The sequence below is a fragment of the Alligator mississippiensis genome, chromosome 2, assembly GCF_030867095.1.
Source record: "Alligator mississippiensis isolate rAllMis1 chromosome 2, rAllMis1, whole genome shotgun sequence".
In the NCBI taxonomy this organism is placed as follows: domain Eukaryota; kingdom Metazoa; phylum Chordata; order Crocodylia; family Alligatoridae; genus Alligator; species Alligator mississippiensis.
In genome coordinates, this window is record NC_081825.1 from 285,118,531 (window position 1) to 285,136,527 (window position 17,997).

The following is a 17,997-nucleotide window of genomic DNA, read 5'->3' on the forward strand; positions in this document are numbered from 1 at the left end:
TTGTTCTCCCTTGCCTGTTGCCTTGTTGAAGGAAGAACATACAGAATAGCAAATTGGTGTTTTCTACATTATAATCCATTAGTTGCATTTACTATAAAGATCTTGGTCCTGAACTGCTGAAGGCAGTGAGAGTTTTAATACTGATTTCATTCAGAGCAGAATCAGGATAAAATGCTATAAGGTAAATCAAACAGTAAACAAGCAGAAAAACTGAATTTTCAGTAAACTTTTGGTATTGTATCAACAGCAAGTTAAATCTTCCTGATTATCAGCTCAAAAGTTACCTTCTAGTATCTCTTTAAGAAGTGATTATCACTGCATGATAAAAATGTAGTGTTTTTTTTCCATAAGTGGAATATTTGATAAATGTGATAGTGAAAGAAGTCTCTTATTTTAGATTGTGAAGGAGAAATAACTCAAACTTTGCAAAGTCTAGAAGCCATCTTTAGCATCTTAATTACTTCTGGAATAAGCTACATTGCTGTTTGTTGTAGGGAAATCAACTTCAGCTAAAACAGACTGAAATCTTGGCATAATCTATAAGCAAGTCTCAACTCTTTTTGTACAGTAGAGTCCCAAGTGTCAGAGCTGAGTGTTTAACCTCTTCCATACTAGCAAACATATAGTCCATCATTGTTTTCATCTAATGTTACAGTTTTCTAAACAGAGAGAACTACCTGAGCTAGTAGGAATTAGAATACAGTCGCATATTTGCAAATACACATACGTAATGTATTTTCTTCCCTAAACACAGTTGGTAACACACATCATCATGTAGTAGATGTTTGACAAGTGCTGTCCTATATTACACAAGGCAGCTATTCTTCTGATGTAACTTAACATTTGTATTCTGATTTTTTTTTTTTTTGTAAAATATTTCTGCTATTACAGTTGTCCATGTGAGTTTTCCTGTGTAGATGAAGATACTTGATGTTGCTCTAACTCTCCATTTTTTAGTTTGCAGAGAGCTGGATGGGCTACTCTGGCCCGGGTTATGGAATACTCAGCCTCGTTGTCTCAGAGAAATACGTTTGGTGCCTGGACTACAAGGGTAGCCTGTTCTGCAGTGCTCTGCCTAGTGCAGGTATACGATGGCAAAAGTTTGAAGATGCTGTCCAGCAGGTGGCAGTCTCACCTTCAGGTCTGGTAGCTTGTTTTTTACTTTGTTGACCCACTTTTAAAATCAAAATATATGTATTTGTGTAAGTTATTGTGCTGTTTTTCATACTGGTATGTAGTCGCATGTAGTTTGGGTTCCCTGTCATATTTTGTTACCCAGATTACAGGTAACCTTCCAGGTTGGCTATTGATAAAACAGGCAGAAACAGGTTCACAACCCAAACTTTTATTTACTTGCATTTCAGAATACAAAAACAAATATTTATCCTAAAGTCTTATCTGGCTACCTGTGACGGTACAACATAGATCTCACACCAGCTGGGGACACTCGAGAGGTAGGAGGAGGGTGGCACATAAATTGGTATCAGGGTCTTCTTGAATTTATTGAGTTCTCCAAATTTCCCCCCAGCCTATACCCTATATTTTTTAGATGGCTGGTTCTAATATTCTAATAAATGACCTCTGATTGGTTTTATTTAAATTTCTTTGTTTCACCTAAACTTTTGGAACTGTTCTGAACTAGTTTTCTTTCGGGCATGAAAGGTGTCAATAGTTTGGATTTATGTTCTGTGAAAATTGTACTTCTGGAGGGAAGGATTCTCATTTCTTTCCTTCATCATTATGGAATACTGCCCTTATCCTTTTATTCCTTTCCCCAAAATTTATGGTCTTGGTAAACGAGGCTACGCTTTTTTTTTTTTATAACAACTTATCTAGAAACTTAACAACAATATATCTTTTATAGCAAAACAGTATATAATACATTTGGTTGCATCAATTACTATAAGTATGCTTTAGTATATTTGATTACTTAATGTATGGTCTTCTCTTATAATGCCTTCTTCCAGGCCTTGTACTCTGTTTAATTGTATCTCATTACTTGTATAGTTAGACATGTTGACAGCTTCCTTTACTTTGTTGACCAAGCGCGTCACATCTGCAAAAGTTCACTTTGTAGTCACTCTGATACAGGCTTTGGGGCCTTCTGCTTAGCCACACTTCTGCAGCTTGGCTTAGGCCCCTTGATAGTGGCCAAGACTGGCAGTAGTCTGAGCACTTCAAGTAATAGTGTTTGAGCATTGATCTGTTCCTGTAGTTCAGTAGTATGTTCACAATGCCTAGGGGTTTCTTAATTTATTTGGAACAGCTTTCTCTTGCAAATTGTGAAAATGCCATGTTGGGTGTAGTGGCTCCATGCCTGAACACTTAGGTATGGTGCTGCAGTATAAAGGGCTGTTCCCAAATGCCAAGATTTGGATTTGCTTGAGTAGCTTCATGCAGACAGATCCTCCAAGCTGACCTGTTAAGTCTTTTTTTTTTGTATGTATGAGAAGACTTCATCTTTTATAATTGTGATATCAACACAGACTCTCTTCAGAACAGAAAAGTACCTATTCATAGGGAGGAATTCCTAATTAAAAAGACCAAGCCAAACCACGCTTGCTTGCTTGCAGTAGTAATGTTAAAAGCAAATAAACGTGTTGCACACTTATTCTATGCTACAAGCCATGTGAGTTTTTTAGCTGACAGCTGTCATGATAGCCACATTGTTGGTTTCCATATCACTTTGTACATGCATGTAGAATTAACAAGTGCATTTCAGAAGCTAGTATTGAAACCAGCTGTAAATTCGACCTGTAATACCAGTTAGATTTGGAATTAATATACCCCGGCATTAAAAAAAAATACAGGTACAGAGATCAAGTTGTATTAAAGTATTTTAAGAAAGAACTACCCTGCTAACATATACGGTTTAGCAACTCTTAGTAGAGTTGGAAATTATCTCCCATTTAAAAATGTAGAGGTATAACAAGGATTTGCAAAATCTTGCACTTTCGATTACAGACTGACATCGCCTGTTGTTCTGCAGTGGTGGGTCCCTGCCATGCTTGAGGTTTCAGGGGCATGATCCTGTGGGACAACACTCTGGGTGCACCTTTGCAAAGGGGGAAACCCTGCAATTTCTCTGCTTGCAGAGGCATGCCTGGGGATTCCCTAGGTGTACCTCTGTAGGCTGGGAAACCTGGGGTTTTCCCTGTTTGCAGAGGTGAGTCCCACACTGGAATCTCCAGGTGTGCCTTTGCAAGCAGGGAAATCCAGGGCTCCTCTCTTATAAAAGTGTGCCTGCTGATTCTGGTGTCGAGAGCACCTCTGCAAACAGAAAAACCAAGGCAGGTTCTCCCAGGGCTCTGCTGTAGGGGAATCTCAGGGCACGAGGAATTGAGACGTTGAAGTCCTGGGAGCTTTGGGCTGCCCATACTCTCCCACCCTAAAACAAACACATTTATACTACGTCTTGTCACGGCTACAAATTTAGGTATTTGTGACATGATAAAAGGTATGGATAGCTGTGCTTTTGCTTTGTGCCGCCCTAAAAAATTATTGCGATGCCACAAAGGCAATGTCTGTTTGCAGCCTTTGTTAACACTGCCGGCTTATTTATGTCTGACACCTGTTTTGTTCCTTGCACAATCAGTGTTTAGTACTTTTGTTGCCCACTGTTGTGTTTGTTTTATGACTTCTACAGGAGCTCTCCTCTGGAAGATTGAACAGAAAACTAATAAGGCCTTCGCTTGTGGAAAAGTAACCATAAAAGGAAAGCGCCATTGGTATGAAGCTTTACCTCAGGCTGTCTTTGTAGCTTTAAGTGATGACACTGCCTGGATTATCAGAACTAATGGAGACCTGTATCTGCAAACAGGTACTGAAATTAACTGTTGCCCTTCCCTTTTTGTATGTGAGAATCAGAAAAATGTAGTCCTATTAAGTGATCCTGAGTTGATTAAACCATTATATGAATTCAGATTAAAACTTTTTTTTGTGCAGGCAGAGAGCTCCTTTAGCTTGAGACTTGGAATCAGTTGTGGGATGTTGCAGCAGAAGCTGCAAAAACATTGTTCATGTTACTGGAACTCTAGACCAGGACTCCGTTGTGCTTCACAGAGGGACCAAAAAGATTGGCCCTGCCTCAAATTGTGAGAAACTTAACAATAAAGCAAGACTGACAGACTAGGAAACAGTGCCATGATGGGTAACCTGTTAGGCCGCTGTTTGAGCACACCAACGGCCTGACCATTGTCAAATCTTTTTTTGTAGGCCTCTGGACAAAGAGTGTTAAGGAGGGGTTTGAAAGAAGATAATAAGATAGCTTTATGAATGTTTGTAGGGAGTTCTTCCCAAGTGTGAGGGGACTCATGGGAGAAAGCATGAAGGTTGTTGGAAAAATTAACAAGTGGGTCTGCTGAGGTAAGAATCAACCTTTTGGCAATGGATGCAAGACAATAGGTGGGGTGGGGTGAGGTGAGGTTTGTATTTATGATAAGGAAGGTGGAAAAATGCCCTGAAGAGGAGTGTTATGGCCAGAGTAAACCAGTTGAAGAATCTTTGCACCAGCATTCTGAATGGAAGTGTGTGAGCTAGTTTGCATTCAGTAATGTCAGAAGAAAGGTTTTTACCATATTTACTTGAATCCAGAGCAGGGTTTTCTCCCCATTCAACGTGGTGGTGGGGAGCCTTCCTCTTGAATTCAGGTACAAGGTTGGGTGGCAGGTGGCTGCTGTGACTCTGCTTCAGGCCCTCAGCCTAGGTCAGGCTGGAGTTGGAGATGCAGTGGCTGCCTGCTCCCTCCTTCCCCTCCCCTTGCCAGCTTACCACCTGATGTCCCAGGACTGGGGTGCTGCTGCTGCTGCAACCACTGGTGTGTGGCTGGGCTGTGGTCAGAGCTACCCTGTGCTTCATGCCCCAGGCTGGAATGGAGCTGGAACCACAACTGACAGTAAGTGGTGGGAACAGGGGCACAGGCATGGAGGGGGCAGGCCCAGTGGGGAGGTGGTAGGGGTTACAGGCACTGTGGAGGGGGCCAAGTGGCAGGGGTTACAAATGGTAGTGGAGCAAATGGCAGGGGTCAGGGTGCCTGTCCTTCCTGCCACTGTTTTCCCTGTTGTAGCAGTGGGAGAGGTGAATTTAAGATGACCCACTAATAATTATAATTTTCCACATACAGAATCTAACAAATTTCTTAGATTCATAGATGCTAGGGTCAGAAGGGACCTCAACAAATCATTGAGTCTGACCCCCTGCCTAGGCAGGAAAGAGTGCTGGGGTGAGATGATCCCAGCCAGATGCCTGTCCAATTTATCAATGTTCCATGTATAGAATCTAATTATTGGGGGGAGGTTGTTTTGAATTCGAAATCATCTTGGATTCAGGTAAATATGGTACATTAACTGAGCTAGAAGATGAAGCAGGATGACACTTTTGCATGTATGGCTGGATAGGAAATACTGACTCTTAGATACGACACAGAAATAATCTGACAGGTTCAGACAAAATTTGTATGCGAGTAAGTAGAAAGAGTATAGAGTCTATGATGATACTCGGGTTCTGGGACTGAGTGCCTGGGAGGAAGGTGCTGGTGATGGCATCCACATAACAGAGAGGAGATAGCAGGTGGGATTAGGATTTATTAGCCCAGTTGGGCTACAAATAAAGATGATCTGTTCAGGAAAAGATACTGGAGACAGGCTAAAATTTTAGTTTGGACACAAGGAAATCGTTTTGGAGTAGAGAAGTAGATCTGTGGGCCATCTGTCTAGTCATGGTAACTACATTTGTGTATGCCAGTGAGATTATCCAGAGATGAGGTGTGGATAGAAGAGAAGACAAGTAAGGACCTTGTGGAACTCTTGCAGAAAGTTCAGGGGGTGAAGAGGATCCTTTTAAGGAAATGCTAAATGAATGATGAGAGGGAGAAATAAACAGCATGAGGATGGAATTTCAGTAGCCAAGGGAGGGCAAGATTTCAGAATGGCTATCAAAGATCTGCTTGTTCTGCACTTCTGATAGGTCATATTCTTTGTGTGATTATTTCTTCATTTAGATATAATAACAACAGTATTAATTGTTGTGTATATATATATTTAAATTACAATATATTTATTTTATAATGGTTTAACTTGAACTCAGATGCATAGCATATTTTTATGGGTGTCCTGCTTTTAGATTCAATTTTTAATAAAGTTGATTAGTTGCTAAGAAATCAAGTAACTTGTCCAAGGTCATGAGTTGTTACTCAGCAGTGATGATAACAATGATAAAAACGGAATTTGATTCTGCAGGCTAAGAACTGTATGAGATTCTGGATCAAACTTTTCCTCTCCTGCCAGAGGTTAATTTGATTGTAATATCTTACATTCTGTCATCTTTGGAATTGATATACTAATTTAGAAACCAAAATTAAATCTTCAGTGTATGTGTTTTCCATGCATGGGTTAAGAAATATTTCTTCAGTACCTCCAGCACCCCATCTAGCTTCTGCACTCACAATATGTTCCCCAAACTTAGAAGTTGACTGCTACAGCTTCTGTTCAGTATCCCCAGACCATCCTAGTCCTGTTCTGCTCCTTTTCATTTTAGAAACTTGCAGTAAAAAGTTATTTATTTCTTGAACAATTCACTTGAGTGCCTGCAGATCCCATTTTGGGTACAATTGTGTAGAAGAAAGTATATAATCTGAAGAAATGGGTGTGTGCCTAAATGCATACCATAATTTCCTAAAGTCTTACATATTGCAAGTATTTTTTCTTCCTTCTTAATTTATAGTCACATCTGGTATGGGTGGCATATATCTTTCTAAACTGAGATACCAGATGGTGCCACTAGAGGCAAGGAAGGAACAGAAATCAAGGGAGGAAAGCTCTGGATTCTCCAAGAAGTTTAAATATAAGTTGAACTCTGTAAAGTAAAAGTATAGCTCATAGAGAAAGCAGTACATTGAGAATTAAAAAAATGCTCATACGTTTCTTAGACTTTTTCCCTCTTTCTGCTCTAACTTTTTCTGATTATACCTCATAGTCCAGTTACAAACACCCGTTCTTCTTTTTGTTGCATTTGTAGGCCTGAGCGTGGATCGTCCTTGTGCTAGAGCGGTAAAGGTGGATTGCCCCTATCCCCTATCTCAGATTACCTCAAGAAACAATGTAGTGTGGGCATTAACTGAACAGCGGGCGCTTCTTTATAGAGAGGGAGTGAGTAGCTTCTGTCCTGAAGGCGAACAGTGGAAATGTGATATCATCAGGTAATGAAATGGTAGTTGGTCAGTGTTTAATCGGAATAACAGAAATTGCAACTTTTATGTTGGAATTGCTAGATATTTCATTGTATATTAATTGAACTTTTCATCTCTTATTTTAGAGCATTTTGCATCTAAAGTATAATCTTTGGGTTACCAGTTTTTTCTTCAGTGCATTTTATTTCATTATACTTTTATCACAATTAATGGGTAGAAAAAGTACTGTGTTGTTTGTATTAAATACAATTTGTTCCATTCATTCAGGCTACCATAGCTATTTCCCCACTCCCCAGGCCCCCTTCCTTCCGTTTTTTGCTCTTCAGATATTTAATAATCTAATTTCTAAAAACTCATACACGTTGATTTTTCTTAGTCAGTTGCTGACTGGAGTAGAAATAGCCAGATAGTACTTGACCTACCAGTCACAAATTTATCATTGGTCTGAGTAGCCTGTTACAGTTTTCTGGTCTGTCCATAATTCTGGCTTTTAGTTTTATTATCTGATTGTTGCTTGCTGCTTTTAATAATATCTTGAAAATTGTTGCATCCTGATTGTTAGCTTGTTAAATGTAGGGGAAGATGTCTGCTATTGCATACATCAATACTATTTCATTTCCGTTCACTAAATATTGTAACATTAGCCTGGAACTTGTCCATTGTATTTGGTTTATGAAAAGTTTCAGGGTGGAATTGCCAGTTTAACTTTTTTATTGCAAAATGATCCTTACAGCAATTTGTTTTCTTTGACATTGGAAGAATGGTTGGCTTCTACAGGAAGCTTTTATCATCAAGGTCAGTTTCTGTCCTAATTCTGTAGTCATATCCATTTCCAGATTATCGTGTCTGTATTCTACCCATCCTGACTAGAACAGCAAGAAAGAATAAACTTATGATATTGAATTTTAACAAGTGTTTTGATGCAATAAATAGTTGCAGTTTTTTCCATTACGAATGATTTTTAATTTTACAAACTTTAGGTTACTGGATAAATAAACTTGTTCAAAGGGCTGCATTTTATTTGTAAACTGGTAGTGTCATATGGAGATACTCTAAAGTGCTCTGGTTATTGTAGGACTCCTTTCTAGAGTCCTATTTTTTCAGGCAGATTTTACTCTGTGTGTTTTTATATATATGCTTCTCTTTTTGCATTTGCAGTGAGATGCAAGCTTTGGAGCCAATGTGTATAACTCTTGGAGATCAGCAGACATTATGGGCTTTGGACATCCATGGAAATCTGTGGTTCAGAACTGGTGTGGTTTCAAAGAAACCACAAGGAGATGATGATCACTGGTGGCAAGTAGGCGCTACTTCAGCTTTCAGTAAATTCCATCTTTCCTGGGGTATATTTTTCTATTGGGTTTGTACTAGAAAACACCAAGAAATAATTGCTTGGCTTTTTACATGCAGTTTTAATTCATCTGGACTCCAGCTGTGAAGACACTTTTTATTTAAGTCTGGTCCCAAAAGGATTAAAACACAATCCAGTCTTATTCAGAGTGAAATGGATTGGTCGCAGGGCAGTTCTCTTCTGTAAATTTAAACAAACAATTGTAAAACAGGGCCACTTCCTTCCACCTAATCTAAGTTCCTGTGAACCGCATGGGGCTATTTCCTTCAGCCGCAGGAGGCACTTTTCTGACTCTCACCAGTGACTAAGCACAGGATCTAATCCCTGACTGTTTTGTTCACAGACTTATTTCCTTTGATCTCTCTTTCCCCACTGTACCTCCTTCCCCCCCATCTTCTTTGGTGGACCCTTTCTGAGTGGTTTGATACCTGGTACTATAGATGGTCAAACAGCAGCTTGGAAGCATGTGGCTCCCAGTTTAAAAACAGCTTCTGAAGACAACCATTTAGCAACAGATTATTTGAGCTGCTGCATTGCATGCAGGTTATTGACTCTGGACACGTGCATCTTGAAAGCTTTGTGTCTGGCCACTTTTGGCCATGCCAAGATTTTGATTTGCAGTTAAAAGACCAGGAAGTTCAGCTTCTCCTGCTTTACACTGTAGGCACATACAAACTTGTGTAAGAGCTGAGTAATTTAGCATGTCTCTGAGATGAGCCTTAATCTTGTGAATACAGTGTTTCCCTTTTGCTGTTCTTATTACAACATGAATCACTGCTGCCTCTTTTTTTTAAGATGCCCCAGTAGCATTTTAGTTCTGTCCATCAAAGGTTGAACAAATAGCCCTTCGCCAAAGGTCCAGAAAAGAGGATTCAAAAGGTACTTGCCCAAGCACAAGCTGCTCAGTGCCAAAACAGACCTTGCTACCTGAGTCACGTGGGCCTCCATGTTTTGGGAGAACTAACTAGGGTCCGCCCTCTCATCATCAGACTCGAAGACAGCTACAGGGGAGAGGAGAGATGCTTTTTTTTTTAAATCTTCTCTGACCGTTTCCCAGAATAGTTTAATCTTCTCTGACTGTTTCCCAGAATAGAGGAGTTTCCAGTGCAACAGTCTCAGAGCATAAAAATGCAAAGAAATTCCTGGAGATACTTTTATATAGGAAGCAGTTAATTTTTCCATGTTTGACTCTTGTTTCATAAGCAAAGCTTTTTAAATATTAAATCATCAAAACCCAGGAGAACTAAAACTGGAGTCATTTTCCCTCATATGCTCGGAGAAATGTCAGCTGTTGTTCTTGAGACTTCTATTCAGAAAGAGTGGGAGAGGGGGATCTTTTCATGGAAGATTGCAGCTCATTTCCACTGTAAGTGATTGTAACATTTTTCTTCTAGGTGAGCATTACAGATTATGTAGTGTTTGACCAGTGCAGCTTGTTCCAGACAATAATCCAGGCAACGCAAACAGTGGCAACAGCAGCGCAGGTGCCGGTAGAGAAAGTGGCAGACAAACTTCGAATGGCTTTTTGGTCACAACAGCTGCAATGTCAGCCCAGCCTCCTTGGAGTCAGCAGCAGTGGTGTTTGGATTTCTTCAGGCAAAAATGAGTTCCACGTTGCAAAGGGCAGTCTCGTAGGTGGGTGCATTTTTACACCTTGTTGAGTTGGTTTTTTTGTTGTTTTTTTTAAATCTGACTGCAATTTCTTTTCCCCACAAAATATACCCAAAGTAAGGCCTGGCAGCTGCTGATTTAAGAACCAAGGTATAAGTGCCTCTATTTTATAGAAGAGAATGGGGATACAAAGAGTGCTGAGAGATGCTGCCTCAGCATTAGTTCTGAGTAAAAGTAATGTTGTAGAAAAACAAATTTTGCATATTTTAGTAGGATCCTGTTAGTGTTTCAGCAATGTGGGGGATAATGCCTCCATTCAACATAGCCTCCTCTTTCTTATTTAAGCTAGGAGTTTCAAACCATGGTATGCAGTGCCTAACACAATGGGATCCTGGCCCATGATTACCTAGGTGGTGCAGTTAATGCAAATAATCAAGGCAGTATACACTTTAGAAATTGGGTCTACGAAAATGAAGAGACTGTCTACTACTTGGCATTTATCTCATAAGGTATACATGGTAAGATGTAATGTTTACTGGCTTTTAATATGTCTGTCTAGCATAGCTCATAACCAAATTGGTCTACCAACAAAAACTTTTAACCTTTGTGCTTCCAATTTACTCAGTCCTTATTTCATGTGGCCCCTATGCTTTTTCAGTTGTCTTGGTGTTAACTTGAGTTGTTTTGTAAAATGTACTGTTCTAAGGACTTTCCCTGCTTTTGAAGGACCCAGAACAAGAACAATGCCTAAACAGTAATTTTGTAAATGATTCCACTTAGGGCTGTCAATTAATCGCCATTAACATGAGCAATTTTTTTAATGCATTAATCATGCGCATGGTTTTGGAACCCACACCTGGGCTCCTCTCTACTGCTGTCTTCAGGCCGCCCAGCAGGGCAGCAGTGGTAGTGTAGAGGAGCCACAAGGCAGCCTGGGCATGGGCTCCGGGTGGCTGCAGCAGGAAGCTGGGGAGAGGAGGACGCGCGCGCGCGCATGCACACACACACTCTAGAGGTGCACCAATATATTGGTGCCATATTGGGATGCCACGTGCAGGTGCACAACCACAGTATGCATGTGACCAGGAATGTAGCCCAGCGGTGTGTAGAGCAGCACCCAACAGGTAAGTATGTGGAGGGGAAGGGGGAGAGGGAAGGAGTGGGAGGGGTTGGGGGCAGATTGAGGCACCCACAGTGAGGGAGGGAGAGGGGCAGAAGCTGAGGTAAATGGGACCCCAGGGTCAGGGCATGTCATGGGACAGAGCTGTGGGTGGCTCATCCAGGTGTGTGGGGGGAGAGAGGGTGGCTCCCCACAGCTGCACTCACCCCCAGGGGAGGCATGGGGTACATGTGCCCCCCAGATTTATATGTGGGACAGAGGTAGGCTGCTGCCTGGGGCTCTGCATCCTGCTGCCTTTGCCCTGGGAGCTGCACCCCCCCACTTCCCTTGCCATGCCTCTGGATGAGCCACCTGCAGCTCTGTCCCATGACTTGCCCCAGCCCTGGGGTCCCACTTACCCCTGCATCTGCTCCACTCCCTCCCTCACCATGGGGTCTCGATCTGCACCCCCCTTCCCTCTCAGCCCCCCACCCTGCCTTTCCCCTCCCCCTTCCCTTCCACAGACTTACCTGCTGGGTGCTGCTCTACATGCCGCCAGGCTGCGTTCCTGCAGAGTTATCATATTTCCAGTTTCGAAAAAGAGGATACCTGTATGGGGGGATAATATAATTGTAGGGGGGCAGTGATATGCCTGTGCCCTACCCCTGCCCCTCACTCCCAAGCCACAGCCCCCCCCCAGCCCTGCTGCTGTCCTTCACTCTTGACTCAACAGTACCCGGCATCCTGCCAGGGCACGTGGGGGTTCCCTCTCCCTGGGTTCCAAACCCCACACACACACCCACAGTCCTCCACAACTTCCCAAATTCCCTCCCACCACCCCCCCCACACCCAGTCTCCAACCATACAAAATACCTACATAATTTTGTATCATTTTGAGTTTTTCTGCACATAATTTAAAGTTTTTAGGTGTGTGATTAAAATTGTGATTAATTACGACTAATTTTTTTAATTATGCAACTAATCACGATTACATTTTTTAATTGGTTGACAGCTTTATTTCCACTAGACTTGGTAGAGGCTGCTCAGAGAGAGAGAGAGAGAGAATGACTGTTTCTTATGTTTTGATGGAATTTTTTTTTAAACATTTTTTAAATGTGGTTGCAGAAGCTGTCATCTTACTCTCAAAAAAAGTTTACCTTGGAGTCCTCTATAGCAAAAAACATATTAATAGCCAAAAAATGCAAGCTTGGACTTTCCTTTAGGAATCTCTCTTACTAGATGACACAAAAGGATTATATAGAATCTGGTATTTACATCAGACATATGTCAGAAAGGCTTTGGTTTCTTTTCAGTGAACATGTGATTAGATTACATTTTAATAGTAGACCCGATGACTGTGATTCAAATACTGAATTAGATAGAAACTCTTAATATATATTAAAAAATAAGAGATTTGCATATTGATAAAGTGTTAGCTGCTGGTGGAAAGTTTATTGTCTAATCGAGTAGTCTTTTAAGGTTGTGCAGTTAGTTCTGACTTTGGGTTACTAGTGCTTTACACTAGCAACTAAAAGCAAAAACATCCTAACATTGTTTTGTCTGACTGGAAAGCCAATAGTATCTTTACAACAAAAGCTGTTGTTCATAAATAGTCAAGTATCACCTGATGGAGTTGCTGTGTAAGTGTAAATGTTTGGGGATTTTGTATTTCAGAAGACTAACACGTGAGTAGTACGGTTAATCAGATAAATTTTGTGATAGTAATGTGCCAGGAAGGGTAGAAAGTTTTATAAGTGGTGTGAAATTTCCATTTGATGAAAGAGCCTCACTCTCAAAGGCTACATGAATGCCAGGAATGAGTCTTCAGTAATTAGTATTCAGTCAAAGTTGTTAGGGCTCAGAGCAGAAGATGACCTATTTTTAATAATTTCAAATAGGCCAGTAACAAAGAGATTCCTCAACTGAAACTGAGAAAAACAACTGACAAGCAACAGGTATGATCTGAATCCTTAATTATAGTTTTTATAGGCTGTACATTTAGTATGAGAATTCACAAATGTTAAGAGTTGCCAGACATTCGAACATAAAACTAAAAGTCCCTGACTTAGCATGACATCTTCCATATATTGATGTGTGAGTTGTTTTTATGTTACATACCATAAACATAGTGACCGTAAATTCATTTAAATCTATTAAAATATATTAGTTAGAAAGGGAAATGGTCTCTCAAACATATGAGTGCAATCTGGTAGGAAATGAGATCTACCAAAACTACTGGATTCTGATATAAGTCATTTGTTTTTAGTATATTTGACTTTATTCTAGTCAATAGCCAATCTTGCTGTGGCCAACATTTGATACTGGCATATAACTGCAAATCCTCAAACTTTTGGAAGTATGTTTCATTGAAAGTTTTTTATTTTGTGCGTTGTTTTTATTTTGGTCAAAACTGAAGTTGTTCAAGCATGTGCAATACTGATGCTACTCTGCTTTCTTTTTCAGGCACTTATTGGAATAATATCGTGCCTCGTGGTACTGCTTCTGCCACAAAGTGGGTTTTTGTATTGTCTTCCACAGCTCCAACTAAAGAAGGTTAGTCAATCTGCAGTATGGGTTTATATTTTAAGCAAATGGACTTCATGCGGTGGGATGAATATCTCAGATGAATCTAACAGATTGCATGAAGATAAATTATTCCAGATTGTTTCTGCCCATTTTGGTATGTGGGAATCCCAGATATTTGGAGCAGCTGGAAACTCCTTTGCAAATCACTGAAGTTAAGCCATGATAGGCCTGCAATAGAATGGCCTTGAGAGAAAAATGTATGTATTGCTTTTTAAGCAGCCTTACTGTCTGGTCCATTTAATAACCTTTTGTGGGGACTGTATGTCCATCAGTTGGAGTGGTACCAAGCAGGTCATGTTGAGAGGGAAAAAGCAAAGTAACATAGTAGTCTTCAGTGCCTAAGGAGTGAGAGGCTGTCTGCAAAGATGGGGTTTTATTAGCAAAACTCAAGCTGAGGGTCTAAGAGATCCTGTATTAATCACTTTTTCTTTATTTCCTGTGGTGCCACAGTAGGCTAGAATACTTTGTAGTGCCAGATGGTTTTCCAAAATGGACTGAGGTGCCTGAATGGATAAAGATGAGGGGGATTGTCATCTACATATTTGTTTATCAGTCCTTTGTAGTTAAGTAGACCTGTTCTTGTATCAGTTATGTTTTCTGATGCCAAATTCAATATTAAGATTCTAATATATTCCTCTTACTGCTGAAAGTGAGGGACAGTTAGGTTCTACAGTGTCTCGTTAATTGAAAAAAGTGCTTTTAGGATGGAAGGGAAGGGAGAGGGCAGCCTGGCCTGTCAAGTTGTTGGAGTAAATAAAGCTCTCTGGAAGGAGATTATTTTTTATCATTGCAGAATGACATTTAAAAAAAAGTTGGATGACATTTAAAAAAAAAAAATTCAGTTTGTTTTTAAGCCTGGCATTTGAAAAAGACTAGAAGCTTTGTAAATTAAGGGAATATTTTATCCCTGTTTTGCAGAAGGGGAAATAGAGACAGGGGCAGCATTTCAGGGCATCTATGTTAGACTTGGGAATAGAACTCATACCTCCTACTTCATCAAGCCCTCCTTCTTCTCCCCCATCCTTGTTGGAAATTAAAAGTCTTTTGGAGGGGAGCGGGGAATGGTAGGTTATTTTATTTTCTCTAGATGTAAACTTCCCCTGCCTTCATCCATTTTAAGGTAACCTGCCCAAGGTACTATTAGGCAGAGGGATGATGCTTGTTAAGAAAACACTGTAATATTTTCAAACTGCTTAAGGCTTTGTCTGCAGTAGTGATATGCTCCATTTCTAACCACTAGTGACCAGCCTTGGGTACACAAGGTAACTGTGACTTGCATTTTACCTCTTTTTGAAATCATGGTGAGGTGCCATGGTGAGTGTCAAGGCTGGCATTGTCTATAGAAGGCATTTGCACCAGTGGCTTGCATCTGGGCCAAACTCCAGTATAGGCAAAGCCTAAGGCAAAGTTCATGTTACCAGGGTTTTTAGAAAAATTAAATAATGGTAATGGGGAAATTTTCACACTGGGGCAAAATCTAAGCTAAGAGAGCTGTGCCAGCATGTTGCATCAGCACAGTATTTCTAGTGTAATGGAGTGATACCAGCAAATGGCTTTATGCCAGAATATGTGAATCTACAGGCATTTGCCTTCATAGAATATTGGTCAGAGATCTTGCTGCCTAGTGTTCCTGATCAAACATAGTCATGCTGGCAAAAATATGTAGTGTACATTGAACAAAGCAGGAATGGAATTTGAGGGGATGATTACATCCAACAGATGAGAACAGTACAAAAACCTCACACTGGTCAAATTCATCCTCAGTTGTGTAACATTTTACCCCTCAGTAAAATCAGCCCGTTTATTTGGGGTGCTTAAATATGGATGTAAGACCTTAAATCCAGGCTCTTAGGTTAGAACATCTTGCCCAAGAATGTGTTGCAAAATCCTGGTTTATTTTTAAATACAACAGGCCCTTACTGACAGAATGTGACTCCTACGTAAACTTTCAGAGACTGGATTAGAAGCTATTTTAATAACATAAATATCCTTTCTATAGGAAGCTTTCTGTGGCTTTGCCAGAGCAACAAGGATCTGTTTTGTGTCAGTGATCAGAATCCTCAGTTCCATCCTTCTACACTGCAGCTACCACCTGATGCTGAAACGATGTATTATTCTGCCTGCCAGGATGCCATATGGGGTTTGGATACTCTGGGACGCGTATTTATCAGAACACTATCACCAAGTTGTCCAACCGGGATGCATTGGACAAAACTGGATCTTGCTCAGCTAGGTATGGCTTTTGTTGATCTAACTTATTTTTCAGCAGAGGCACAGGAAAAAGAAGTTCTTCATTTTGGTTTTTACTTTGTGAGTTCTGATTTAAAAGTATAAGATTCCTTGGATTTGATACAGCTTCAAACTGATTGCTGTCTTATAATTTTGAAATTTTCAATGCATCAGAAAATGCCAGGGCGTTAGAATAGAAGACATGCTGCAGAGAGCCTTTTGTCAGGAGGCAGCATTAACTGTGGTGTCCCACAATGTTACATGTGAATGAGAGCCTTCAAAGTTCCTCTATTGTCTTTGAGTAGGGCTGCACTATATAATGCAGTGCTGTGTCTACCTCAAAACAAGTTAGCTTTGCTGTCAGAAACAGGATAGTTGGGTGATGCAGTGTTCTACTTGAGTTAATGAGATTGTCAGGGTAAATTAATGTGGATGTAGCTCTGTGGCTATACTGCTTCTGGGAGCTCAGCTAACTTGGGTGTCTCTGCTCTGCCTATACTATGATACAATGCTCTGTAGTCACTACTTAGGTGGGAGCCCTTCAAGGAGAACTGGGTATAGACAACAAATTGCAGCAAGCTAACAGGCAGGGACTTACCATGGAACAGTTGACATGTTGTAGTTGCACATCTGCTTGCCCTTATCTTGTAGTAAGTTGAAAACTAAGCTGCAGCTGCTTAGCCCTATTTTCATCACAGGGCAGATGGACAGTTGCTGTGCATCAGCTGCTCTTCAGTAAGTCCCTGCCCCATTAATTCACTCCAGTTCAATAATTTGTCCATACTCACTGTCTTGTCAAGTTCATACTTAACTAATGCCCCAGCATAGGCAAGGAAGTTGCTGAACTTGTTTTTATCAGGCTGATGCCCACAACCAAACTCCTTGACCAGTTATGGCCATTAAGATATTCATCATACTTAGCTGTTTTTATATGAGATGGGAGTGTCCTGGCTGCTGCTTATTTTATATCCCCCCCCCCCCCCCCCCCCGGCGTGCTTCGTGTCCAACCCTGCACCCCCCACTCCCCCAGCCGCTTCAGATTCGACCCTACTCCCCCCCCTCCCCTGCTGCTTTGGGTCTGCCTGGCCTGCATCTGCCTGCCTCTCCACTCCCCTCCCTCCCTACCCACCAGCTCCCCCTCCCTGCCAGCTGTTCTGGGAGGTGCTGCCACCTTGATTCCCCCCACTTCACCCTCAGGCAAGAAGGTTGGTGGGGGGGAAGCCCCGCTGCTTGGACAGCCAGGGCATGTTCCCCGCTGCCAAACTTCCCTGGCAGTGGCACAAGCTTGGGCCCTCACAGCCCAGGCCACCCAGCCAATCGCCACCCGCCCTGTCGGTGGTGCATGCACAGTTGGCCAGAAGCATTACAGACAGACAGACAGACTAAGCCTTTTATTATATTAGAATATAGACATATCCAATTGTATCAAATCTATACAATTATAAGTACCTGTTATATTGTACCTATGTGCATTTCTTTGACCATCTCAGTTGGTATGTTGGTTCACCACCTGTCCTTCCTTTTAATGTTATACGCTATTCAGATAGTTTCCACATTGTTGCAAATCAGATGATTATAGCTGGGTAACATAATTAGAAAGTTAACTAAAGCTTACTCTTAATACCATTTCCCAAGTAGCTCTTTATTTTTCTTCTTTTGCCTTCTAAGATGACATTTTCTACATTTGGTCTCAGATAAGAGTTGTTTTTTTTTTTTTTTTTTTTAAATTGAGCAGAATCATTTAGCTACCCTTGGACTAGGGAAGTATATGTAATAGACTCCCCCCGGGTAAAAGTCATGTGTTTCCTGAGGGTGGGGGGCACGGCAACTGCCCGCAGGCGGTGGTGGCAGTGTCAGTGGCAGGGGTGTGCAGCGGTGAGCAGAGAGCTTCCACAGGTGACCGCAGCAGTAGCGGCAGCGAGTTGGGGGATGGCG

General features: G+C 41.2%; 1 protein-coding gene across 2 annotated transcripts in view; it reads left to right on the forward strand.

Annotated features, from left to right (window-relative positions):
* The window catches only part of TECPR2 (tectonin beta-propeller repeat containing 2), a 72,238-nt gene that overhangs the window by 27,795 nt on the left and 26,446 nt on the right, over nucleotides 1-17,997 (forward strand). For both annotated transcript variants that reach the window (XM_059723244.1, XM_059723245.1), the window contains exons 10-16: nucleotides 958-1,141; nucleotides 3,647-3,820; nucleotides 7,015-7,195; nucleotides 8,345-8,486; nucleotides 9,932-10,172; nucleotides 13,711-13,800; nucleotides 15,833-16,066. In XM_059723244.1, the coding sequence (XP_059579227.1) occupies nucleotides 958-1,141; nucleotides 3,647-3,820; nucleotides 7,015-7,195; nucleotides 8,345-8,486; nucleotides 9,932-10,172; nucleotides 13,711-13,800; nucleotides 15,833-16,066 (1,246 nt within the window). The remainder of the gene's footprint in view (nucleotides 1-957; nucleotides 1,142-3,646; nucleotides 3,821-7,014; nucleotides 7,196-8,344; nucleotides 8,487-9,931; nucleotides 10,173-13,710; nucleotides 13,801-15,832; nucleotides 16,067-17,997) is intronic.